The sequence below is a fragment of the Ailuropoda melanoleuca genome, chromosome 17, assembly GCF_002007445.2.
Source record: "Ailuropoda melanoleuca isolate Jingjing chromosome 17, ASM200744v2, whole genome shotgun sequence".
Taxonomy (NCBI): Eukaryota; Metazoa; Chordata; class Mammalia; order Carnivora; family Ursidae; genus Ailuropoda; species Ailuropoda melanoleuca.
In genome coordinates, this window is record NC_048234.1 from 26,754,077 (window position 1) to 26,781,332 (window position 27,256).

The 27,256-nt window shown below is 41.6% G+C and overlaps 1 protein-coding gene across 5 annotated transcripts in view; it reads right to left on the reverse strand.

Moving 5' to 3' along the window:
- CEMIP2 (cell migration inducing hyaluronidase 2) overlaps positions 1 to 27,256 on the reverse strand; it is a 105,287-nt gene that overhangs the window by 46,729 nt on the left and 31,302 nt on the right. For all 5 annotated transcript variants that reach the window (XM_034647219.1, XM_034647214.1, XM_034647215.1 and 2 more), the window contains 11 exons: positions 24,858 to 24,998; positions 23,699 to 24,260; positions 19,602 to 19,771; positions 15,053 to 15,241; positions 13,241 to 13,410; positions 11,505 to 11,714; positions 11,008 to 11,213; positions 10,788 to 10,857; positions 7,925 to 8,053; positions 5,324 to 5,412; positions 604 to 735 (listed from right to left, as the gene is read on the reverse strand). In XM_034647219.1, the coding sequence (XP_034503110.1) occupies positions 604 to 735; positions 5,324 to 5,412; positions 7,925 to 8,053; positions 10,788 to 10,857; positions 11,008 to 11,213; positions 11,505 to 11,714; positions 13,241 to 13,410; positions 15,053 to 15,241; positions 19,602 to 19,771; positions 23,699 to 24,260; positions 24,858 to 24,998 (2,068 nt within the window). The remainder of the gene's footprint in view (positions 1 to 603; positions 736 to 5,323; positions 5,413 to 7,924; positions 8,054 to 10,787; positions 10,858 to 11,007; positions 11,214 to 11,504; positions 11,715 to 13,240; positions 13,411 to 15,052; positions 15,242 to 19,601; positions 19,772 to 23,698; positions 24,261 to 24,857; positions 24,999 to 27,256) is intronic.

A 27,256-nucleotide genomic window follows, 5' to 3' on the forward strand; every position in this document is an offset into this window, starting at 1 on the left:
TAAGTCAACAGACTTATTAAGGTGGAATTCACAACTTTTGTTTTGAATGGCAGTGGAGAAGCATCAGGAAAACTTCTGAGTTTCCAAAAGGAAAGGAAAAAGATCCAGGTAGTTTCAAAATCTTTATTTAGCTCTCTGACATAGACCATGTTTGTTCTATGAAGTTAAATCCCCAGTTTCTGTTCAATCTCATCAAAAAACTCTCATGTCACCAGACAAGTTCAGTTCCAATAAAAGCAGCAGAATGAGACGATTCCAAACATTTGCAGTCTGTGAGCGAGAGCGCACTTCCTCAGAGCTCACCCTGTCTATTAGTAATAATAATATGATTCCAGGGGCGCCTGGCTGGCTCAGGCAGAAGAGTGTGCAACCCTTGATCTCAGAGTTGTGAGTTCAAGCCCCACGTTGAATGCAGAGATTACCAAAAATAAACTTAAAAAAAATAATAATAATAATAATAGAATTCCAGAAACTATCACTGTACTTTTAGTACACTGGCTTTTTTTTTAAATAGCCTTAAAAAATAAATACATTGAAAAATAAATAAATAAATTCATACATACATTGGTGTTATCAGATAATGACTTTGCAGAGAATACCTACGCTGAATTCTGAACGACAATGTCTCCCCCTCTGACCCAAGCTCCGTTGTCATTATTTTTAAAAGAAATGAGCCTGTCAATTAAAGCAGCAACGCGTGGCTTTTCAGGGTCTGCATCCTGATGAGGCCTAAACCTTGGGGTTTAAAAAAAAGAAAAAAAAAAAAAAAGAACTTTTTAAAAAAGCATTGGAAACCAACTATTTACAATTGTAAGCTTAAGTGTCAAAAGGCAGGATTTATATTTGACCAAAACAAACAAACAGAACCTTGAGGCACAACTTACAAATTCATTATTTGTATTCCAGATATTGAAAAAAATTTACATTCATTTACATAAGATTCCAGAGAACTGCTTTCATAACTTCTTAGTTGTTTTTTTTAAATCAATTTATATTATAGACTGGGATACTGCAGAATAGTCTGAGCACTAAAACCATTTTGAAACAAACAAACAAACAACAACAACAAAAAACCCTAAGACCAGGAAATCTGGTATGTTTTCACAAATTCTTAAGCTATGTGATACTAATATAAACATACTGAAGAAACTCGTCAGGTATTTCAACGTACGTATATGTGAACTAGAGTATTATTTGAGTTGTGTGCTGATGGGATGTTTTAGATACAGAGATAAAACTAGTATAAGATCTTAAACATGCCTAAATTCAAGACAGATTGTATTTAATTAACTTATTCATTACAGAGACTAAATCTTACCTTTTATTCTGTTCCTTTTAAAACAGTTAATAAAAAGGTCAAAAGTTGGTGTCAATACCATCCCCTATAACAGATCGAATTAATAATTCCACAAGGTCGCCTATTTTTTTTTTTTTTAAAGATCATTTCTATCTTAATCTTACACAGCTTGGTAGGGGGGACAATGAGAGAGCTTTTCGAAAACCAATTCAGCAGTTTGAGATTTTCAAACATGCATTCAGGAAATACCATTTGCTCAAATGCCACTACCTCGGTTGCTGGCACACAGTAGGTGCTGCGATAGGAGAAGCAGCCAGAGAACAGCAAGTGCAAAGTCCTTGGTCATGGCTGAGCTTGGTACATTCAGAGAACAAGCAAGTTGGCTGGAGAGTAAAAAGCTTGGGGCAGGGGCACCTGGGTGGCTCAGCTGGTTAAGCATCTGCCTCCGGCTCAGGTCATGATCCCAGGATCCTGAGATTGAGCCCCGAATGAAGCTCCCTGCTCAGTGGGGAGTATGCTTCTCCTTCTGCCTGTAGCTCGCCCTGCTTGTGCGTGCTCTCTCTCTCAAATAAATAAATAAAATCTTTAAAAATAGAAAAACGAAAAAGCATGAGGCAGAGGATAGACAGCCGAGCATGTACCAGTCAAGGACATGGTTCTTTATTCTAAATACAGTGGGAAAAACAGAGCACAGAATACTGGCTGTAAGGACCTGGGGGGAGCAGGGTACAGGCAGGTGATGGCCAAAGGGTATGAAGTTTTACTTATGCAAGATAAATAAATTATAATTTTTTTTGAGAGAGAGAGAGAGAACATGTGTGCATGTGCCTAGGCTAGAAGGGGCAGAGGGAGAGAGAGAATCTGAAACAGGTTCCACGCTCAGCGAGACCCCCACACAGGGCTCAATCTCATGACCCTGAGCTGAAATCAAAAGTCAACTCAACCAACTGAGCCACCCAGGTGCCCCTGTGCAAAATAAATAAATTCTAGAGATCTACCGTACAGCATGGTGCCCATAGCTAATAATCCCCTATTGTGCACTTAACATTTGCTAAGAGAGTAGATCTTAGGGTAAATACTCTTACCACAGATACATAAAAAATATTCCTAAATTTTTTAAATGATAAAGGAAGTGGGGGAAAACTTTGGGAGGTGATGGCTGTGTCTATGACCCTGATGGTGGTGATGGTTTCATGGGTGTATACCTATCTCCAATGCCCCGAGTTGTATACATTAAATATGCACAGTTACATGGTAATCATACCTCAGTAAAGCAGGTGGATAAACAGACAGACAGACAGACAGACGTGATGGTAAATCTTCAGAAGCAGGGAAGCAGGGAGTGATACAACTAGATTTCACCTTTTTTTTTAAACTGGTCACTAGCTGCTACTTGGTGAAAGGACTGGCGACAACGGACCACAGGAGACCAGTCTGGCAAGTGTTACATCCACCCTTTGACTGTGTATATGACCCTTACACTAAATAGCTCTGGGCTAAGAGGTGAAAAGTCTGACTCTAGGCCATCACCCACCCTCTGGCATTGCGGATGCTGGCAGACAGCTTCATAGTCATTACATAATATTAGGCAGATGGAAGAGTTCTGGAAAGAAAACTAAACAATTTTCAAAAAGCCGGGGGGAAAAAAAAGTATCCTAATGAAACATTGCTGCCGCCATCTTGTCTTTTCTGAAATTCCTATCCATATACATCAGTTGTTGGCCACTTGCTTGGATACTCTTTATTTTCAACCTCTTTCCCACTTGATGTGTAGATGATAGTTAGTTAACTTTCCCAATTTTTCTCATCCTCATCCATGGGCTTTCAGCATGATTTCCAACCTCCCTTAATTGTCCTCGGCTTTAAATAATAGTTGGTTTTCATGCTCTTTCGTTCCATTGGATGAAATGTCCCAATCTCAAACCAAGATTTTTCCTGCGTTACAATTTCCCATCTTTGGATGCCTGTCGTTTCTCATCTTGAAGACACAAGGAAAGGCTCATCTGATTAATTGTTGAGTCAACTTCCCCTTTGTTGAACAGACTAAATATCTTTTGGATCCCATGAGCCTGATGTTTAATTCATGGGCTGGCTTATTACTCATTGTGTTAGAGTTTTATCATTTTTACTCATGTCTGGACTGCATGAATGCATGTGGGCATAGTGTACACGTTAGTTTATACAAAATTAAATGTATACACCAGCTGCCAAATGTCTTGTTACTCATCTTCTATAATCAGTTCTTTTCAATAACAACTTCCAAATGGAGTCTAATTCCTAATATGTATGCATTTAGAAACTGGCAAGAGAAATAATGAAGAGCAGAGAAAAAACTACCATCATCATAGTATCATATACACATACCCGGTAAAGAACTTCTCAGGCCATGATGGATAAATTGTTTTATTGTCAAGTCTAATTAATTCTAATTAATTCAGAATTCTCATGAACTCTGAAATATATATTCTCATCCATCCACTCATACACACACATCATTTTTTAGGGCAGGGAAGAGTCAACTGTGGTGTGTTTAAGGACCTTTCTGTTAACACTAAGCAAAGTACACACTATTAGTTCTACCAGTTAAAATAAACTCTTAAAAAGCACCAGTGTCCTGCTAGCAAAGATCTCTTTGTTTTGCCAGTTAATATTCTCTTCTTGGTTCATCGTTGGTTGTCATCTCTATGCTCCTTTTCCTTTTTAAAGTTTATCTCTTCTTTTCCCATTTCATATCTCACTCAGCTGTTAGGTATCTGGCAACTTGTGTTTTATTTAAATAATGCCCATAGTTTCTTGGCTTCTCAAATGCCATCTGATCATTGCCTGAAGATATTTCAGGCTCAACTTGACCTTTAAAGAATCCTGATGAGTAATTTTACTAACTGTACTTTGCCCAGTTTTCTCCTGACCTCATGCTTTATTACTGTGTTGCAAGAATCCTGCCTCGCACTTAAATGCACTCACCAACCTACAGTGTGGCTCTTATCTTATTCCCTTGTGAACAACAGGGCCTGGCATCTTTTTCTTAAATGTCTATCAACAGAGTCTCTTAAATCTAGCACCCTTTCAAAACCGGACGTCGGTCAGTCAACTTGAAGTATTGGAAAATAACACACACGCAGTTTCTGCTGAACAGGACTTTAAGTTGCTATCTCTTTTCCAGAAACTCTTATTTCCACTGGAGACACGTTATTGATTTTGGCTCTTATTTAGCATGTACGAGAATTTTGTGGAAATGTTCTCCCTATTCCAACCACATTCTGTGGTTATAAAGGAGAGCAACACAGAGCCCAGCGACGATGGGACTCTCTGACTACAGACAACTGAACCAAACTAGCTTGCTCATCAAGTTCAAGACCTTTCCCTGTGAAATACATTCAACGCAATGTTCCATTCTGACCACTAACAATACATTCTACATGCCTTGGTTTTCAGGAATGACACAAAACATCTTAGCTCGTTTTTTCAATGAATCATGTTCTACTTCAGGCCAAACGTAGGCCTGTTTTCAACATCTCTCTCTCCTTTTTTCTTTCTCTTTCTGCACCTCTCTCTAACATCAATTTACAACTGTGAAAAAAATGGAGAAAGTTCTGATTTCGTTGGCATCTCAGTAAGATTTTATTTTTTTTTTTTTTAAAGATTTTATTTATTTATTTGACAGAGATAGAGACAGCCAGCGAGAGAGGGAACACAAGCAGGGGGAGTGGGAGAGGAAGAAGCAGGCTCATAGCTGAGGAGCCTGATGTGGGGCTCGATCCCATAATGCCGGGATCACACCCTGAGCTGAAGGCAGACGCTTAACCGCTGTACCACCCAGGCGCCCCCTCAGTAAGATTTTAAAACCAACCAACCAACCACAGGACGTAGAACAGCAGAAAAAAATGTTTTTCCCTATACCCTTCTGTAAACCTTGAAAACTTCAGTGTAAACGTGTTAGTGGAGAAGAGAGCACAATGGCTTAACTCAGGAAGTTTTGCTTTAGCAAGATATGGCCAGAGTGTAGGGTCAAAGGACGAGCTCTACCTTGCACTGTTATCCAAACAGAGGTATTCCCTTGGGTCTGCCGCACTGGCGTTGGTTGTTTTGACACCTTTGTCAATAAATAAGCCAGCCTGGAAAATATAATAATGGACCGAAATGAGTATGAATCCCAAGTTAGAGCTACATATATATAAGGATTCATGAAAATTAGCTGTAGCTTCTCACATCCACCAAAACGAGGGGAAAGGAACAAACAGCAAAGGTTTTATGAAAACAATTACTTTTCTGGATATTTTACTTCATATAATTTTATTTAATCAGTCATTCCACAAGTATTGATTTAGTGCCTACCTTATGGGAGGCGCCAAGCATGCTACATGAACAAGAAAGCCATGGTCTCTGCTGTTGCTGACACAGAAGCTAGCAGGAAGACGTGCAATTCAATAAACAATTACAATCCAGTATGAGAAGCATACGATGAAGGAAGTAGACGACGCTTTAGCAACACAGAAGACAGGCACCCAACGTGATCTTTCTCATAGGTGGGAGACACAGGACGCAGGGGAGGTCCCCGCAAAGCAGTGACCTCCTGAAGCTGAACCAGGAAGGTTGGGGAGAACATAACCACACTAAAGAATGGGTTGGGATGAAGGGTGGGGACTGCGAGGGAAGCAGCTGAAGAGCCCAGAGGAAAGGACTCAAGGAAATCGTTGGTACAAAAAGACTGGAGATGAGGGAGAGCGTGACCCATCTGAGAAGAAAGTCTCAGATGGACTCCCAGGAAATGGATGGAGGGAGGAGGAAAGGCAAGGAAGAAGGCTAAAGAGAAGCAAATGGCAGACAACGTAGAGTTGATACATTAGCGTCAATTCAATGGGGCTTTTAATAAAGGCAATGTAATTAACTGCATGTTAAGAAGGAAAGCTCTAGCCAAGAGGACGGATAATGGATTAGAAAGGGATAAAAATGGGGTAACTGCGTTATGGGTATTAAGGAGGGCACTTGATGCGATGAGTACTGGGTGTTATATGCAACTGATGAATCACTAAATTCTACCTCTGAAACAAATAATACATTCTATGTTAATTATAAATAAATAAATAAATAAATAAATAAATAAATAAATAAGGGACAAAAAGAGCACTAAGAGATAAGGTAGGACATGACCTCGATAATCCAGAAGGAAAATTAAGATGACCTAGATTTGTGGCAGTCGTTAGCGGGGGGAAATGGATAGAGTGAGACTTCTTTACGAGGCACGATTTGCTTTAGTAATTAACACAATGTCCAAGGTGAGGGAAAGGGAGTGAGAGAGATTCATTTGTTTTTAAGTTTGGGAAATTGGGTGGCCAGTGGTTTCACTTAGTAGAACAGAGATATGGGAATGGGTCTGAGGATAAAAATAAGGATTTTTAATTTTGAACACATTTTACTTATGTGTCCGAGCCATCCAAATGGTACTCGGTTGGCGGTCATACAGACGATGACTGACCTGTACTAGATACAGATTTGGGGAGCGTAAGCAACAGAAACAGAAGGGTCAGTGTTGCTGTATTTATGACTGATCCAAAGATGGCAGGTTACTCTCAGAGGACTCCCAGGGTTGGGTTTGCCTTGGCTATAAAAGTATTATTCTGGATAGTCAGTTCCAAATTAAACAAATTAAAACCTAATCATCCACTCATTATTTAGATCTCATATTCTTATAATTAATAGATTTCTACATGTCCTCATGGCATTTGACATTAAAAAATTAATTAGAATGAGATGTTTTTTTATACCACTATAATTAGAAAATTTTGAGGATTTCCACTTTGAAATGGTACTCTCAACAATGATACGCCTTAATCAGCTACTCCGCTCACAAAAAAAAAAAAATTTTGACTAAGGTGTTCTTGCTCTCTCAAGTCTTCAAGTGATTCCACTCTTCAAATTATAGCACACTTAGGTTTCTAAAGCATCCTCTCAGTACCAGAAATGGGTAGTATTAATTGAACTTTAATGTGGAGCACATCAGGGTAGGCACTGTATCACAGAAATGAAAATATCAAAGGGCCTTGTGAGCACAAAATGAGGCAAACAGAGTTACTCTGTCTCTCAAGGGTGGGGATGAAAGCTAAATATCGTGGAAACTGGACTTCCTAAGTGGCCTTCTGTTTACTTGATCTGTATCATTTTAAGTTAGGTCAAATATCATAAACAATATTTTACTACATAATTAGTATTAAACACCCAAGAGGACTCTACTGACACTGTGAACTGAGAGGAGAAAGTATGCTTCTTACCTAATGTGTACATCCCTAAAACATGATATTAACGACTGGAAAGAAGGTGGGAGGGAGGGAGGGAGGGAGGGAAGGAATGAGGGAGGGGACAAGGGCACAGGAATCAAATCCATCATTATAATTATTCAGATTGTATGCACACACGTTGTGTCGGTGGCTATGCCTGTGCGTGTATAAATGGGATACTAAACACAACCCTGAATGTGGAAGGGTTATGGGTCTGTTTTTTGAATCACAAATTACTTTTTCTGATGACAAGTTTTACCGAAAACTGACATTTCTCACTTGCATTTCTCAGCATTCCATCCTTCACCCTGGAAATCACATGAACTGATTTTGTTAAAACCTAGGAACCTACCTTAAAACTTGAATGGACTCTGTTGTTATAAAATATTCCCAATGGAGTGAGTTCTGGTTTTGCTAAGAGCTGCAATCCACTGGATTCCCCCGTAGGTTCCTTGTGGAATAAATACCATATTCCAGCATCCTGTCATTGAAAGGGCAAGATCATTAAAAGCCTTACTTTATGAAGCCACTCTAGGATACACGCTCAATAAACTAAGTGCTTTGTAAGCAAAATGAATCTTTTCAACACTAATTTTTCACTATCTTGGGCTCATAGTTGACTAGGAAAGTTGTGCACTCACCTAGCACGCTCAAATCCATTATAATCAGGCTTTAAAAAAACAAATTAAATTCTGCTTGCAGTACCGGATAGAAGTAATTGCTGATACCAAAACTCATTTTCAAAATATACTTCTCCCATCATTATCTACTTTCAACAGTTATGCAGAATGAGAACCGAACAAGCCTTCCTTCCTTCCATGTGACCAGGACACCATGGCCTTTTAGCAATATGAGTGTTTTTCTGTTTACCTCCAAACCTGATCAATAGATGAGTCATACTCATTAAACAACCATCCGCCAACACGCAGAGCTCACTGACTTCTTTCAAACAACTCCAATGCCCTTCCTGTCCCGAGGCAAATTTTTGCCAAAGAAAAAAAACCACCACACGCATGAATCAGGATGCTGTCTCAGTCTGGATCCTGTCTGTTCACTTTCAGTATTACTGACCTTAACAGGAGTAGCAGACCAGTTTTCATAATGTCTGACACTCAAAATGAGATATAAAAATCAAAACTAGTGGTCTTAATCCCCACGACAAGTGTTTTATGTTACATTTTAATTAAAAACCAGCCTGGATGCAAAGAACGAGTTCATGCAATAGAACTTTGACTGAATAGGTTGTTCATACTTTAACATAAAGTCCAAAACTATGCTATAGAGTCACGTGCAGCAAACATTTGTTTAGTGACCGCTCTGTGCCAGGTGTAGGGTAAGGCTATTCTCAAAGAATTCAGTCTCATGGGAAATAGAGAACTAAAATATATGTATTAGGTATCACATTCATTGTAACAAAGTTTTTCAGAAGCACAGAGAGATGAATTGTGGGAAGCAAACATAGCTATCCACCAAAATGAGTGCAATATTAACATTTTTCCACGATAAAAGCTTTGAGATGGGTCTTCATAAAACAAACTACCCTGAAAAAACGTCTTTGCCTCCTCTACTCTTCGAGGCACAAAACAGAGCATAGAAGACCTGGAGGCCCCATACCACAGCCCTAAAAGCTGAGGGTAGAGCAAACCCTCCCAGGACGCAATGGAGTCGGGGTGGGGGGGGATCAAGGGGGTAGCAGCTGTTTCCTGTTAAACACTGTGGTGTCAAAACAGGTAAAGGGAGCTTTGTAAAAGGCAGTGGAAACGTACAAGAAGAAAGAGTTTGATTTATTTTGGGAGGAAAGCCCTTGCCAAAACATGAGTTTTACTGGAACAGTTTTTCTAGAAAGAAAAGAAAGAACTCACAGAATGAAAAGGAAGAAGAACGAATATAAGATGGGAAACGAGAGACCCTCTTTCTTCGTGTCTCACATGAGCCCCAGGAAGGGTTTCTGGCAACCTCGTCTTACATTTTTTCATGAGCCATTTGCAATTTGCTTTCATCTTCAACCCATGACTTCTGAAACAAGCTGAAAGGAACCTCTGCTCTGACTATTCATTTGAAATGTAACACAGATCAGAAGATGATCCCCAGGTAAGGCTGCGTATCAAACCCGAGGCCATCTTGGCCCCAAAACTCATCTTCTAATTAGAAACTCTCAGCACAAACTTGATAGAGGCTCAACAAACATTTCATGAAAAATGGAAGGATGGAAACCTGAAATGATTAGATGTCCAGGTTAAGTAAGAATTTTATGTTTTATGTTTTTAAGGAAAATCACAGAAGTGAATTCCACCATCACCCAGTGATGCCCATATTCTAGTTATCTGGAAGAAATACTCCCTTCCGCTACTCTTTCACTTAGTCCTGGGAAATAATGCCAGGTACCTCTTTCCTTTTAAACATTTTAATAGCCAAAATACACAAATATGAATAGTTAGGTGTTGCTGCAAAGCTCATATTTCTGTCCTAAGCTTCGCAGCACAGACATAATCATAATACTATAATGTCTTCAAGATTCACTCTTCCATTATAAATTAACAGTTTTAAATCACACTCAATTATAAATGTAAATCTCTCCCAAGTTTCTCCAGGAGACATTTCTGCCATCCCAGAATAGTTCATTTATTCTCTTAAGTTATTCTTGTATGTGTGCATGTCTCTGAAATAATTCAAGGCACACAGTTAATTTAAGGCACTGAGTTTAGCTGTTTTACCAAGGAGATGAAGCCCCCTGAGTGTGTATGAGCCCTTCAGCGCACAAAAGGAAGTATGCTTTGACTAGTGTGACTGCTGTCACAATGTTCTACAGAACAATCCATTCCCATAAAAAAAAGCTAAGGCTTTCTTTGTTCATCAAAACTGAAAACTGAAATGATCAGGCACTTGGCCACGCGTGACTTAGCTACGAGAAGCCAGAAAGATTGCATGGGATCCACTAAAATGCACTCTGCAGGTCCGATAACTCGACACATCAGCCCACCTCTCTTCCTCCATTTGGCATCTGTCTTTCCACACTCATAAATACCAACTGGCATGAATGACGCAGAAGAAACAAAAGAACCATCTCAACCATATCCTGCTTTCAATGAAATAAGCAGTTTCAGAAAACACCGCTATGCTCAAGCTAGATTGTCACACATGACCTCACATCCCTGTAAACCGGAATACTTCTAGACGTGAATACCAAACAACTGAAAGCATTTACTATTACTTACCTGCGAGCCTGCAGCTGCATTACTAATCAGGTTATTGTTGGGATGAGCAATCCAGAAAGTTGAAACAGCCCTGCAAAGCATTTTTTAAAAGTGACTTAAACATCAGTCATGCAAAAATCCTGCCCACTAAAAAACTTCCCCCAGAACACCTTCCCCCAAAGTCAAAGGCCTTGAGCATCACTCATGAGTCTCTCTCTCTCTCTCTCTGCCAGTTACTCACATGCAGTCCGTGGCGGGCACAGGGACATAAGTGCCAAACACTTTGTCTCGCATGGTGGTGCACATGGAGTTATTCCTGTCAGTGGGGAGGAGGGTGCCGGGTTTGGTGAGGAGGCCCAGATTGTGGAACAAAGTATTTCTCTGCTCGACACCGTCTTCCAAAAAGAAACAATGACCCAGTGTGTCAAATCCGATTGTGTCTTTAATCTGCAGAAACACAAGTGTGTAATGTCATTGGTAACATGGTTGATCAGGGTTTAAGTGACAAATGCTATCCATATAGCACGCTCAGTACAGACGCAAAGGGAAGTTTTCATCTTAACTGAAGGGGCAAACCCAAATGCCAGGTGTTACCGATCTCTTAATAGAGAAAAACACCAGAATTTTCAGTCAAAGGAGGACAGAGTAAGGCATGCACTACAAGCGTTTATATCAAACGGAGAGGTTGTGACAATGAAGGAGAGTAACTATGCGTCAGCGTAGTGACAGGCTACGTACCAGCAGACCGTTGGTCCCGTGCACAGTGATGCAGCGGGAGAAGCTGTGATGAACAGATAAGCCATCCACAAATGTCGCGTGTCTGTACCCCCCCTTGTAATCCACGTCTCCACACAGGTGAAAATGAACAGGATACCGCCCCAGCTGCTGCTGACCCATGTGTTTCAATTCCACGTAAGAAAGATGGACGGAAGTGAAATTCTTCCTTATCTGGAGGACGAGATAACCGAAATCAAACCAATACACTTTGGAATATTCAAGTAGCAAAAAATATGGTTCTAATAGAAAATGTCTAAAGGAGAGTGCATATTAAAGTATTTCTTTTCTTTGGCACCCTGCTTTCCTGGATCTCCAGTTACTAATTTAGCAAATGCTTCTTTTTTTCTTCTTCTAAGTAATCTCTATGCCCAAGGTGGGACTCGAACTCACGAGAGCAGAAGTCACATGCTCTACTGACTGAACCAGCCGGGCGCCCCAGCAAATGTTTCTTAACATAAGTGAGTACTTCAAGGAGCCATAAAAAACAGCCTCTAATTAGGAATAAAAGGAAATGTAACGAGGAAAGCTACAGAAATGATTTCTATATATGTACCGTGTTTTGGTTTGTTCAAATATTTTGGTCATTTCCAGTCTTGCCTTGTTCTTTCATTTCTATAACCTCCACCACAGTTAGAAAAATAGTTATTTGTAAATCTTCCCTCAATGTTTCAGCACATAATATTATTTACTTCAGTTCTTTCTAAAAATTTATCTGTGATCCACAATTTCAGCGCTCTATTTTTAAACACTGGGCTTTTAATCACGCTACTAAAAACAAAGGAATAACACGGACCAACGTTTCAGAACACAGTGTAACAGAAATGCTGCTAACAGCCGAAACCTACTCAAGGGCAAAAAAACTGATTTTAAAACACATGTAGCCAAAACTCAGCCCAGAAGTCCAATCACGTCCAATTAGAATGCAGTGCAAGGCTTCCCATATGGTAAGTGCTCAATAGTTTCACAGAAGAAAAATCTGCATACAAAAAATATTTTTACAGAAAGATATTTTGTACGTGCATATTACTACTGCTTACCCTTTCATAATATCAAGGGTTTTTTTTTGTTGTTGTTGTTGTTTTAAAGATTTTATTCATTTATTTGACAGAGAGACAGCCAGCGAGAGAGGGAACACAGGCAGGCGGAGTGGGAGAGGAAGAAGCAGGCTCCTAGTGGAGGAGCCTGATGCGGGGCTCGATCCCAGGACTCCGGGATCACGCCCTGAGCTGAAGGCAGATGCTTAACGACTGAGCCACCCAGGCGCCCCCATAATATCAAGTTTTAAAAAGACTCATTTGATCCTTTCAGAGACTACATGCTTGAGACAAAATGGTTTAACTACAGGTCGAGGTCAACCAAATGAAGATATAACTTTCTCTTTCAAATTATGCAAAATCTCTTCACCGTCACTGAAGAGAAAACTAAAATACGATTTCTTTTTAATATCACATAGATCTCATTCGAAAACTTGGAAGTTTTGGGGCTCCTGGGTGGCTCAGTTGGTTAAGTGTGTCCCTTCAGCTTTGATCCCAGGATCGAGCCCCACATTGGGCTCCCTGCTCAGTGGGGAGTCTGCTTCTCCCTCTCTCTCTGCTCCTCCCTGCCCTGTTCATTCTCTCTATTAAAGAAAAAAAAACTTGACAGTGTTCGCAAACGTGTATTTAGCAACCGAGGAACTCATTAAATCTTTTGCCTACCATGACATGTCCCCCAAAGGTATCATAATCAAAGAATTGGCACTGGTTTCCAGCATAGCATGAGTCTTCCATTTCTCCTCGGATTACAATGTTCCGGGTGAGAATCCCGACCTCTGCTCGCATGTCTACACCATCGGTGATCTCACCCATGTGCAGGAACTGAGGGGCTTCTGATTGACGTGGGCAAGAGACAAAAAATACTTTAAAAAAGAACACATGAAACATACCAAAAAGACAGTCCTCTTTATTCTGCAACTCCAAGATAACAAAATTTATTGTCTGCTTCCATTCCGTAATACCTCAGAATCACAGAATACAAGGAAGCAAGGATTTTAAATATTTACTCTATCCCCATTCACTCAATGTCAAAACCACACACAGACAGGGAGCTTAATCCTCTCCTGAATGGCACCAATATTCTGGAATCTACCTAAGTATCACCCCCTGCCCGTCTCTCTCTCTCTCATTCTCTCAGGTTCCTGTCGTTATGCTCCTGTTCTAATCCCCTGAGGGCACATGAAGAACCAAAGGCATGGTGAGTCCAGAAGAATGAATGTTTTTGTAGATGTTGATAATGGGGTATGACGTTGTTTTTGCTTTTACTTCAAAGCTAAAGTAACATGCATTTAAATGCTAACAGTACAAACATTACCATATTTCCTTTCCTATTTCTTCTTATTTTAATATTTGTATGCATTCTTTTAAATTTGCACCTTTTTGGAAGTCTAGAAACACTTTAATAATGAGCTTTTCTCTGATGTTATTACATAAACTCAGGAAGGAAAAATACAAATAAATCAAGCAGTTGAGACCATGGGAGACTCATTATCATGTAGACTTGTTAACAAGAGTGAGAATTTCCAAACAAAATTAATGCCAGATGGTAACATAGTTTTTTGGGTTTTGTTTTCTGCTTATGCTCTATATTATCAAGAAGGAAAAGTACAACACTGAATGAAACACAGAGAGAAAGTGCCGAGTGAGCCAATCGTCCTATTTTTTTTTTTAAGCAAAACCTCTTTCCCTTAAACTACAAAGCTCTAAATTGCCCACGAATGTGTGCTTATTAAACAGTTACTGTAAACTCTTTGGTTTTATATCATAAATGTATATAATCTTGAGTACAGAAGGGAGATGACATAATAAATGAAATGCATAATGGCAACATATAAATGTGCTTTGCCTATTACCTGGCTCAGGGTAAGTACCTGGTAAACGTCAGCCACTCTTCCTAAACACAGCTTACAGTACGGACCTCACTGCACCCTGCCTTCCCTCAAAAAACATACGATTCAAGCTTCTGACAAAAAATATAGTCTATGAAAATGCCTTTCTGGTTCTATTTTAAATATTAGTGAGATCCGTTTTTTTGCCAAGGAAGTAGGCACTCAAAAATCATGAGATTTTTTTTTTTAAATTAAGAAGAAAGCCTTCTATTTAAACACGAATCAGTTGATAATTGAGATTATTATTATTATTTGATAGCAGAAAATTAATAAGAAAGAAGTTGGATAGGATCTTAAAAAAAAAATCAATCCATCTAGTATGTCTCTTTTTTTTTTTTTTAAACAAAGAAATAGCACAAAAACACTGATTCGCCTGTTACGTATCATTCACAGCAACACTACGGCTCACTAACTACTCTTACTCACATCCTCTGGGGTGTAGTGTTGAACGCACCCCACTAAGATCTTCAACATCCAGATGATGATGGTGATGGTGATGATGAGGGCCCTGGCTTTGGGGTGGGGTGGGGGGACGGGGGATACTGCAGGAACCAAATGCCGAGAAGCATGCTGAGCAGTCCGATACCTTTGACTTTGACCTGGAAGCGGTTGCACTCAGGACAGGGGAGGAGAGTGAACTCTTCCGCTTGGTACATAGAATAGTCTGTGCTTGCAACCACGATCTGGTCTCCAGGTTTCCAACTACTAACATCATCCAGCAGATGAAGATTCACTCCATCCACAACCTCCACCCGGAAACCTGAAAGAGAAACACCTAAACCAAAAAGCAAGAAAAAAATGGTGCATTAGTAGGCATTTTTCCCCCCTAAAATCAACCAACTCACTGACTCACAAAATTTGAGATAGACAGAAGTCAGTATATTTTTACCAACACTAACCATGTGCCTGTCATTCTGCAGATACTGATGATAAAAAGATGAACATGGACAGCCCTGACCGCCAGGGTCGAGAGCCCCATGTTCCCCTAACACGGGACAGGAAGCGTCACACGCCAGCAACTATTCTTTTATAATTCTGAAGAAGGCTCTCGATCCCCAAATCTCTGGCTGTACTTCAACTCAGTGCTAAAACTATAATACTGCTTCCAAGCAGTCCTAAAATGTCGGAAGAACTTATCCTACATAAGGAGACGCTGCCAAACACAGAACAGGTCTGTAATAAATGATCAGTGCTTCAGTGTGATCCGGACACAGGATGAGAGACAGAACATCAGCACATTATATAATCTTAAGAACAAAAGTTTGCCTTAGGCAATCTCTCATTTCTGGGCCTTTATTCATCCTTTATTCTTTAGCTACAATGTCCTTCCACTCTTGATCCACCAACCAAAATACTATCCCCATCTTATGAAGATCAGGCAAATCTTTTTTTTTTTTAAGTTGATTTAAGTAATCTTCCCCCAACGTGGGGCTTGAACTCACGACACTAAGGTCAAGAGCCACATGCTCTATCAACTGAGCCAGCCAGGCGGCCCAAGATCAGGCAAATCTTTAAAGACTTCCCCAGCATCCTTCTCATTCTAGTGTTCCCTCTGGTATTATTCATGCCCGTCCAATGGGAGAATAGCTCACTTCCCTGGAAGGTACATTCATGAAGGCAGCAGAGTGGGTCTACCCGTATATTTGTGCCTCTATTCCGTCATGCAAACACACAGATGTCTGGTGAAGGGATAAGCACTGCCACTATGATCTGCAATGTCACCCAGAGGCCACAAGATAGTGTCCCTGTCCAACTCCACTCCTTCCCTGTGATAACCCCAACTCTACAGTCTATGCGACCTAGGGACTACTGATCACTCATCTCTCCCAAAGCCTTCTTTTGAAACTAGAAGTTGGCTCCCAACTGGGCAGACAAAAACTATAAAGCTGATCCAACATCTCCTTCACTTACTCTTTTACGTGCAACCATGTGTAGAAACATTTCCCGCTTCTAAAACATCCGTGATAGAATCGGTCACAAGCCAAAAGCTGACTCAATGCAACTGTATACACAACAAATGGAAGTCACTTCATAAGATCGCTGGAGAAGGAAAAACACCGCATCTCAAAGGTACTTATTTCCTTGTATCTATACTCATGACCATCCTTCTGATTAACCGGCACACTACTCTGGGGTGACTTTAAGATATCGATCGACACAAAGGGCCACTGGCAGGAGTGAAGAAACACATTGACTCAAGTTAGGGAAACAAAAAGAGGGAAATTCGGGCAAGGCACAAGGAATGCTACAGATACCCTGACAATCCTGAGCCAACTCTCCTGAAAAAACCTAACCTGAGTGAGTCGTGGATTCTGTTCCTTGAGATGCCAACCTACTATGCGTTTGTTTTCACAAAGGGCCAAAAAGTAAAGTAGCTTCTTTTGTATATATTTCTTGCATCCAGATACTAAAGCCTATGACGGGATTTGGCCTAAATAACATTAATAATAATGACTCTAATAACAACAGCTAATAGTTGCTAGGACTTCACATGCATAAATAAATAAACTTTTCGGGGTGCCTGGGTGGCTCAGTCAGTTAAGTATCTGCTTTCAGCTCAGGTCATGATCCCAGGGTCCTGGGATGGAGCCCCACATCGGGCTCCCTGCTCAGCTGGGAGTCGTCTTCTTCCTCTCCCTCTGCACCCCCCTGCCCTCCACTTGTGCTCTCTTTCAAATAAATAAATAAAATCTTTTTAAAAATTAATTAATTTAATACATAAATAACTTTTCATCAAAACAACTGTGAGAGACAGAAACCACTATGCGCACCAGAGATGAAGAAACCAGAAGTCAGGGAGTTTGAAGAACAGCCGGAAAATGGTAGACCCCACAACTGAATATTAATTGAACTCCAGAGCCCAGTGTCCTAACTTGGTCATTATTCTGCCTTCCCAAGAATCAGAAGCACAGGGGCACCTGGGTGGCTCAGTTGTTAAGTGTCTGCCTTCGGCTCAGGGCGTGATCCCAGCGTTCTGGGATCGAGCCCCATATCAGGCTCCTCCGCTGGGAGCCTGCTCCTTCCTCTCCCACTCCCCCTGCTTGTGTTCCCTCTCTCGCTGGCTGTCTCTATCTCTGTCAGATAAATAAATAAAATCTTTAAAAAAATAAAAATAAAAATAAAAAAATAAAAATAAAAATAAAAAAGAAGTGCAGAAGGTTAGACCGGGAAGATCTGTGTTGTTCACAAAGTCCTCACTTTTTCCTAGCTTCAGAAGAAAATCCTGCCTAAGACTTCCTCCCATTAACACTAGTGAATTGGAAATATGAAAGGAAATAAGCTCACCCTCCTTGCTTCCCGGAGAGATTTTCCACCTCTTCCAGAAAGTAAGCGTCATTGAGAACTCGGGACCCAGTATCCTACGATAGCTAGAAGCGACCCTCTTCCAGAAATGAGTAGTCATTGGTAATGTGGAAATGGAAACAAAAATTTCCACAGAGGAAATGTTGACCTGAGGTTTGTCAGTAATTATCCTCTGCATGAACTCTTACTGGAAGCACTTCCACTAAGCTCTTCGTGCAGGACCAAATTCTTGCAAAGAAATGCTTGTCATCCGCCTTTGCCTTTTGCCAGAGGCAACCATGATGGGGTAGAAAACAGTGGTCTTGGAGGCAGAAAGCTGACCTTCCTCGTCCACAGTAGGTACCGTCTCCTCAGCCCAAACCAGAAGGCTGCTTAGAAGCAACACGTGAAAGTCTCTGTGACATAGGAGGAACTCTACTTACCTGCNCATAGCGGAGGAGCCTGATGTGGGGCTCGATCCCATAATGCCGGGATCACGCCCTGAGCCGAAGGCAGACGCTCAACTGCTGTGCCACCCAGGCGCCCCATTACCTGCTTATTTTAAAGCAGAAGACTTTCTCTCTGTAACTGCAATGCTACAAAATATACCATTATACCCCAAGTCATGTTTGGATCATCATTAAAACAGCTAACACCGAAGGCTTCCTAGGCACGTGGTGCGAAAAACTTCATAGTCTTCCCCCTGGCTACCTGAAGCAGCCCTCTGTGGTAGTTTCTCTCATTGTTCCCATTTTTCAGATGAGGAAACTGAGCATTAGGAAGGTAAAGTCACATGCCCCCCAGCATATAGTAAGTGAAAGAGCTGGGCTGTCTCCAGAATTCCATCTTAGGAAACATACTGCCACCCTGCCGCTCAAAACCGAGGTCTGAGCCCTAAAATCAACCTTTCTGGGTAATAAGGCACTGCTCGATTACTCATTTCACAATAATTTTGGTATAATTTTTGCTTGCAAAAGAAAAGGTAGTGGGCAAGCACAGACAGGAGGCTGCCTATTCATACCTGGCATCAAAAAACCTGGCAGGAAAGTAGGTGAGTAAACATCGTTAAAGAAACAAGTCAGAGGTGCCCTAAACCCGGGACTGGGCATTATTTGAACAAATTACGGTTCTTCTGAAAGGTAAGTGAGAATAAAAATTACGTTGAAGAAAATGTTAAAGACCTAAGGTAACCGTATAAAATGTTACTTAAAGCGAGAGAAACAGGTTAAAACAAAATGAACACTAGGGGAGAAAACACATTTAAGATAAAAATGACGAGATTATTTACACAAAAACAATTCTCTCTGAATGATAGGGTTAGAGTTTAATTTTTACTTTGGACTTTTCTGAGTTTTCTGATTCGTTTAGAAGATAAACGCATTAGCTGGATCATCAAGGAAAAATTGCTAAGAAAATGAGACGTCTGTTTTTATGGCATGTGTGCAAAAGCAGTATTTGCTCCATGTCTACATAAAAAGATGATCCAAAGTACAAAAGCATACTCACTGTCACAGAGCATAACCGAAGGCAGCTCATCCTATCACATGTAGACTGGTTCAAATGGCACCAAATCCAGGAAGCAAATCCATCTCTAATAGTTAACCACACTTTACGACTCGAAAATCAAGAACAAAGTCCAGTTGGGAGTGACCAAACCAGAACAGAGCATTCTCCAATCCAGCAAGAACTCTTTGAGTCGAAGGGATTGACTATAGCAGGGAAACTATTGGTTTCATCTTCAACCAGTTGAGAAATCTGATCAGACTGTCCTTTGAATGCAACACCACCTAAAAACCACAGCCTTTCACAGTACTTACCAATGTCTTAGAGGAGTCTAAACCGTACTTGCTTACCTTCAATCCATTCACTATAAGCTGTCACGGCGAACTTCTGACCATCCACAGTATAAAATTCTCTTTGGGCAAGAGCCTTCCCTCCACTGCTATGATTTTCATAGTTTCTCACGGATTCATTGCAAGAAGTACTTCCCCCATCGATGACACCAACCAAAGCCCACGCTTGCCTAGAAGGGAAAAGAACATGTGCCTTATTTGTCAAGGTACCAACCCAGATCCCTGACACAGATGTTATGTCAGGTGCTGCTTAATGCTTGAATTTCATTTTTATCAATCCCTCTATCTCTTTTTCCATGAGGCTGCAAGTCCAAACCTTGACCAAAATAACCGACGTCACAGAAGGAAATGCATCTGGATTTTAAATCCTTGTTTGTCCAGCTCTGTAACAAGTGAAACACCGATGGCTAGGACTAAAATGAATCACTGTCTTCCTTCCACCATACACACCCCTATTATTCACCTATCATTCTGGCCACAAACCTATTTATTTCCCTTCTTTTAAAATGAGTAAGGCAGGGGCGCCTGGGTGGCTCAGTCGTGAGCGTCTGCCTTTGGCTCAGGGCCTGATCCCCAGGGTACTGGGATCGAGCCCCAGGTCAGGCTCCCCCGCTGGGAGCCTGCTTCTTCCTCTCCCACTCCCCCTGCTTGTGTTCCCTCTCTCGCTGGCTGTCTCTCTCTTGTCAAATAAATAAATAAAATCTTTAAAAAATATAAATAAATAAAAATTAAAAAAATAAAATGAGTAAGGCACGCACCCCAATGTTTACAGCAGCATTATCTACAATAGCCAAAATATGGAAANAGGTGGGGGAATGGATGAAACAGGTGATAGAGATTAAGGAGTGCACCTATCACGGTAAGCACAGGGCGTTACATGGAAGCATTCAATCACTATATTGTACACCTGAAACTAATATTAAGTTGTATGTTAACTAACTGGAAATCTAAATAAGAACTTTAAAAGGAGAGAAAAGAATCATAAATAAAAATAAAATGAGGATTGCCTGCTCTCTTTTGAACTCTCAGCAATGTTCTCAAATCCGGCTGCATCACAGAATGACATGGGGAGCTTTAGGAAGCCACCCACACTCAGACCCAGCCCAGACTGATGCCACCATCGTCTCTCCAGGTGGGGCATGGCATTAGTATGTTTTCAAAGTTCACCAGATGATTTGAATGTGCAGCCACACTTGAGAACCACTGAGTTAGAGAGTGGTTCTCAGACATTGGTCCAGCCACATTGCTGGGCCCCACCCTCTGATTGCTTGAGGTGGGGCCAGAGTATGTGCATTTCTAATGAGCACCCAGGTGATGCTGATGCTACTAGTCTGGGGACCACACTGAGTTAGATGTCAGAGGTTAGAGCAGCAGTGATCACCCCCGACTGCATATCAAACACCTGTGGGTTCTACCCTTCAGAGACTCTTATGTAAAAATTTCCAGGGGGGCCCTGGGCATGGGATTTTTAAAAATCTCAGGAGTGCAAAGCTGAGACCCACTGGGTTACTGGTTTCTTAACAACCTTAAATCAAAGTTGTATAATCACTATCCAACAGGTTTAAAATTTTACATGCCCTATATCTATTTGTTGAAAGCAACTGTGTTTGAAAATGCCCTTTAATTTCATTTTATTTCTGTAATAAACATCCCAGGGACTTGCTCAAACTTGTGGCCAAAATAAAAAAAGAACGAAGACAAAAAGCCAAAAAAAATTTGCCTTAAGATTCCTGGTTTAAAACCCAGAAATAAAAATGTCAATTTCATATATATATATATATATCTCAAATGTAATCTATGCCAGACAGATGGCGGGATGTTCACAGATACAAGTTAACCAAAGCATGCCTATATCCTTATAAATTCCACACCTGCCCCTGCGTGGATTAGCTACTCTTCAGCTGACTATGCTTTATAACTCTATTTATATTCCTCAATACAGCACAAAGAATCAAATGCCAAAAGTCTCCACTTATTATCTCCTATGTGAGAGGAAAGGAGAAGAAATATCAGAGGCTTCCTTTATTTACCACAGCTGCCTCGGCAACTATAGAACAATGTTCTATTCTCCTGACATTATCTCCAAAACACTCCGACTTCCCTCCTCCACTTGAGGAAAATTTCACTGCACCAGAACAGTATCTTCAAAGGCGTATGTTTATGTACATTGGAGATAACGTCAAAGCAATGGAACATTGGCAAAGGATCACAACTCAAATTCCTGTCAAATCAGCAGCACTGTTTTAAAGGGAATTTAGAAACCAGGAGGAAAGGAACCCAAATAAGTCAAACAAGGATCACACGAATCCAGAAAAACAATGGAGTAAAGAGACAAGAGTTGTCCTCCTGGCATATCCTGGATAATGAAACGAAGTAGGTATCTAACTTTGAAAAGATGTTTCCACTTCTAGGTCTATACATTACAGACTATGGACACATGGGTTTTAAGAGATGGATGAAAGAACATTTGGAGAAGCCCTTTTTGTAAGAGAGGTCCGAACTAGAAGAGATGTCCAGCAGTGAATACACTGGGGTAGAGCCGTACAAGAGAAAATGAACAGCAATGAAAACAAACCAGCACTACACGCACCAACCTACACGACCCTCAGTGAACACAGAGCTGAGCAAAGAAGCCAGATACAAAATAGGATATACTGTCTGCTCCCGTTGATACAAAGTCCAGAAACAGGCAAACCTGAACTTTCACGTTCAGCGCTTATCTTCGGTGAGCAGAGGGAGTGATCAGTGAAACAGAGGGGACAGCACGGGAGCTTTCGGGCCACTGGCAATGATCTCTGTCTTGACCTGGATGGTGGCTATCCAGGTGTCGTGTTGTGATAAGTCATTAAACCCTGCATTCTTGTTTTTAGCACTTTTCTGCGTGTGTTATTATATTTAATCCTCATTTTTCAGGAACCCACCTCCAAGTTTTGGCACCTGCTATTCCCTATCTGGAAAGCCCTCCCTCTCCAACTGCCTACAGAGCATGCCCCTGAAGTGCCCTCAGGTTTCTCTCCTTTGGGAAGCCTCCACAGACGGCCCAGGCCAATTTGGGGGCTCCCTCTATTTGCACTCCCATCCCAGCCTGGAAGCAAGGGTCTCACTGTATGCTCCTCCTTAAGAGTGTTTATCCACTGGATTAAACAAGGGCTCTGAGGTCGTGTTCTGCCATCTCAGCACCTAGGCGTACCCAGCCCTCAACACCTCCTCAATATCCCCGGGGTGAAGAAAAGGCATTTTAAGAACATTACTGACACTCTTCTTCATTAACTTTGTCTTCTTAACTTTCTCTAGAATTTCCACAGGTACCCGTCCATCCCAACAACCAATCGAAGGAAAATAATAACCAGATCCGTCCACCAACTAAGGAAAAAATAACTAGACCCTCTCAACATGTGAGTTTTAACACCTTCTTCCTTTCACAGCAGACATTCCCTGGCTTTAGGAAGAACAGTCAGCAGAATGAGAACTTCTCTTTTCTGAATTACTTGTGCAGCCAGCTACTCCCCCCAGCTTCAGGGCTGCAGGAGGAAAGCCTGGTGAGCGAGCGTAGGAGGGCCGGGCGTGCCGGGCAGCGCAGTGACTCCTACTGTGCGCGCGAACTTCCGAGCCCTCCGGCTGCTCGCTTTCAGACCTACACCAATCAGACACGCAGATGCAAATCAGCACGCAGAGGACTCCAAAAAAGGGAAAGAAAGGGGCAGCGCCCCTCCCTCAGGCTTTTCAGAGAACTTTGACACGTGCGCGCGCAGAATCAAGTAGCCTGGGTTTCAAACAGGCTGCCCAAGGTAATGAAAGAGGGAAGTAAACTGCCCTGGAGCAGCCTGGCTGTTTCCCAGCAGCACATCTCTCTTCTTCACTTTCCAGAGCCTGACGCTCCGGTTCAAAGTGCTTCATAAACCAAAGCCAGGACAAGAGCGTTTTGTAACCAGCATCCTGCTCCCCCATCCCGGTCCACGTTTCAAGGCAAGAGTGGTCATTCTGACACCCCGAATCCAGGCTATGGTGCATTCTGTCCCTTTCTGCAGGCCCTTCTCCTGTCACACAGACACAGACTCCAACGCGTAGCTGGGAAGGAAGGTAAAAGGTCAGCCCACCTGTAGCCCAGTCCTTGGATCAGCTTACTTCCCAACCGGTCCTGGATCATTTGTATGGTTCCTTGTAAGAGGCTCTTGGCCGCCGAGTCTCCAACGGCTATGGCAACAATCCGGCCTGGATCCTGTATTCTCAGAAACTCCTGCAGCCGTCTACTCTCATTGTGGTATTCATGGGTATCAAACCTGGCACTTTCCAAAATTTTGGCCGTGTCTTGGTCAATGATTCTCACGTTGAGGCCCCTAGAAAAGTCCTTTTCAAAGGCGTAGGACCCAAAGGTCAAGCCAGAGGAATGCAGAGTTCTCGCCAACAACGTCCATGAGACCTTCTGTGCCCCGTGTATCTCCAGTGTCCCACCAGCTTCCACACCAATAAATTTTTTGCCAAATGTTGGCATACTTTCACCTTCATCTGACTTGCCATACAAGGCAATTGTCGCTTTGGATTTATAGCGGCATTTTTCTGCTCCAATATGAAGCGCCCCACCATCCTTGATCAGGATGTAACGAGTCCTCAAAGTAATATTTCTGGATCCATCTTTATCATCCCCAAATACAAGCAATCCTGCAAGGAACAACACTAGTATCAGCCACCTTCTGAAACATCTCTCTGGGATATAGAAAAATAGAGTTTACCTTAAGTGGGGGTGGGGAAGAAAAGACTCTTCTGCAATGAACTGGGGGAAAAATTATTAGGAGTCTGCTTAGAAAATTAAGCCTGTTTTCAAAATAGTTAAGGTAGAAATGGATAGTTCATGTCTCAACACACTAGAAATGCCCCGGGGCATGAATTTCAATCCATTCATTTTAGGACCAAATTATTTTTAGAAAAATATCTAAGAGCCAACAAATCATTTTTACATGTTAACCCATGTTAATTCTCTCATCACTCTCCGTGGCTGTAACAAAGATTTAGCTATGAGAGATCAGCTTCTGGAACTGTTTCCTTCCCTATCACTCAGAGGTCTTGACTTGAATGATTTCTAAGGGCCTTTTAGCTCTTGAATTCTATGGTTCTATCTTAGGAACTCCTCATGCCCCATGGATAGACCGACACCACATTCTAAAGGCTAAGAACAGTTTTCTATATAAAGACCACCAAATGCTCCCCCCATAGGAACGAGCAACCTTGCAGCTCCCATAGGCAGGGACCATTCCTTACCTCCATCCTGAATGACTATAGAATTCACCGTGGCATCTGAGGTCAGACGGAACATATCTCCCTCCTTGATAACAACTTGCTTCGCAGAATCTTGTCCTGGATCCCAGTTCCTGAGACGTGGGTTTTGATCTGGGCAATTCTCTATTAAAAAAAGAAAAAAAAAAGCAACATCAGCATCCCATCAATGCAATAAAATGCAAGAATGCCTTTAGCCAGAGCCAAGTACTATAATCATTTACAGCAATCTGCAAGTGATGGGCAGACCTGTGTTTAAGTTCCTGCCCTAAGGATGGAAATCTCATCCCATTCCACCCAGCAGATATGTCCAATCCTTTACTTCAATGCATAAAAAAGGATGCTCTACAAAACTAAGTTGTTACCACCTAGTTCAGATCAAACTCCACAAGATAAACACGGAGTCCCCCTGCATCATCTACTCTGAAAATAAATTAACAGCAAGAGGCAAAACTGTGAACTGTCTTTGGACCCACATTAGGAAGCGGTTTTAGAAAAAAAATATATATTCACAACATACTAGTAAATTAAAAATGGGAACTGCTGAGTAATAGGTATGTCAGCTCTTCCCAGGTTCCTTCCTGTGCACAGTGAATCATAAAGTAGGCGACAGAAGCACCTCTATCACTCCACAGACGACAACTGATAAATGTCAGCTATGTGCAGATACGCACACTTTCCCAGTGAAACTGCAAGATGCAAACAGCCAAAGGCATGACTTCTCATTTTTCAGAGATGAGGAAACTACAGATCAGGGAAGCCAAATCCAAGATTACTCAGCGAGTTGAGAGATATGCAAGTTCCCTCTTAAGAAATGAGGTTTACTGGACGTGTGCTGTTCCTTTACTAGAATTAGGATTTGCCCCTTGAGTAGATGATGAAGGAAACGTGAAAGTATTCTGCATTGCTACAGCTATGTAATGCATGAGACCTGCTAGAATTTAGGGGGCAGGGGACAGGAATGACACTGGTTTTGATCAACTCATGACCAAGTATTTATGGAGGATCCATTTGCTCACTTTGTCCTAGATACTATAAAATTTATAAAGCATAGAATGAACTCACAGTCTGCACAGCTTGCGAGAAAAGCCGCCAGGTAGGAAATAATTAAACACTGAACAATATGGTAGTTGCGTGATGCGCAAATGAGCTCAGAGAAAGGAAGGGTAGGCTGGAGCACCTAGGCAGTTTCAACAGATCAGAAGGACACGAGACCTGGCCCTTCAAAGGGTAGATAGTACTTCAATAAGAAGAGCATGGGGGCGCCTGGATGGCTCAATAGGTTAAGTGTCTGACTCTTGATTTCGCCTCAGGTCATAATCTCAGGGTCATGAGATCAAGCCCTGTGTCGAGCTCCGTGCTGGACATGGAGCTTGCTTAAGATTCTCTCTCTCCCTCTCCCTCTGCCCTTCTCCCAGCCCCCTCTCCAAAAAAAAAAAAAGAAGAAGAACATGAAGGTGAGTGATGCAAGTACCCCTCACTATGTAAGTCTGTTGTTTGCTCAGTTAGAAGGGCAAGGGGCAGCCCATGATGAAATTCAGCCAAGGCAGGGATAGGCAAGGTGTGCTTGGGAATCATATGAAGGTAGGAGGTACATGTTGGGAAATCACAGGAAGGAAAGTGGAGAGGCTGAGTGCAGCACAAAGATATTAATTTTTACAGAAAGAAAATTCTGATTCCTCATTTTGAATTGCGTAACCCTTAACGCCAGCGTCTCATTTCTAAGCATTCATGTTGCCCTAGGCTCATACTTTCTCTTTGAGGTGATGGTAACTACTGCAGTTCAAATCAGCCTCACTGGTTAAGTCCTTGGCAATTATCTCATAGAATTTTTCTCAAAGCAGTTTCATAATCACCGATACATAATTCAGATAAGTCAGTGATCATCACTATTAGACTAGAAATAACCCTTAAATGTTTCTTTCCATTGAAGGAACAAGAAATCTCTTGAATGTGTTCTGACTTAATACTAAGGATTTCTTCAGCTTCTCTTCAACCTCCCTCTCTTTCCATAAAACATTGAGCAGGAATTCTCCATGAGGGGCGCCTGGGTGGCACAGCGCTTAAGCGTCTGCCTTCGGCTCAGGGAGTGATCCCGGCGTTATGGGATCGAGCCCCACATCAGGCTCCTCCGCTATGAGCCTGCTTCTTCCTCTCCCACTCTCCCTGCTTTTGTTCCCTCTCTCGCTGGCTGTCTCTATCTCTGTCAAATAAATGAATAAAATCTTTAGAAAAAAAAAAAAAAGGAATTCTCCATGATGTTATATCACAAGCAAATGGATGCCCCATATAACAAGCACTATATGCCCAGCTACTGAGAAGGAAATCCAGTCTTTTGACATGTAGTGCCTACCGAATGGTTATATAATTTCGCTTGGTTTTTG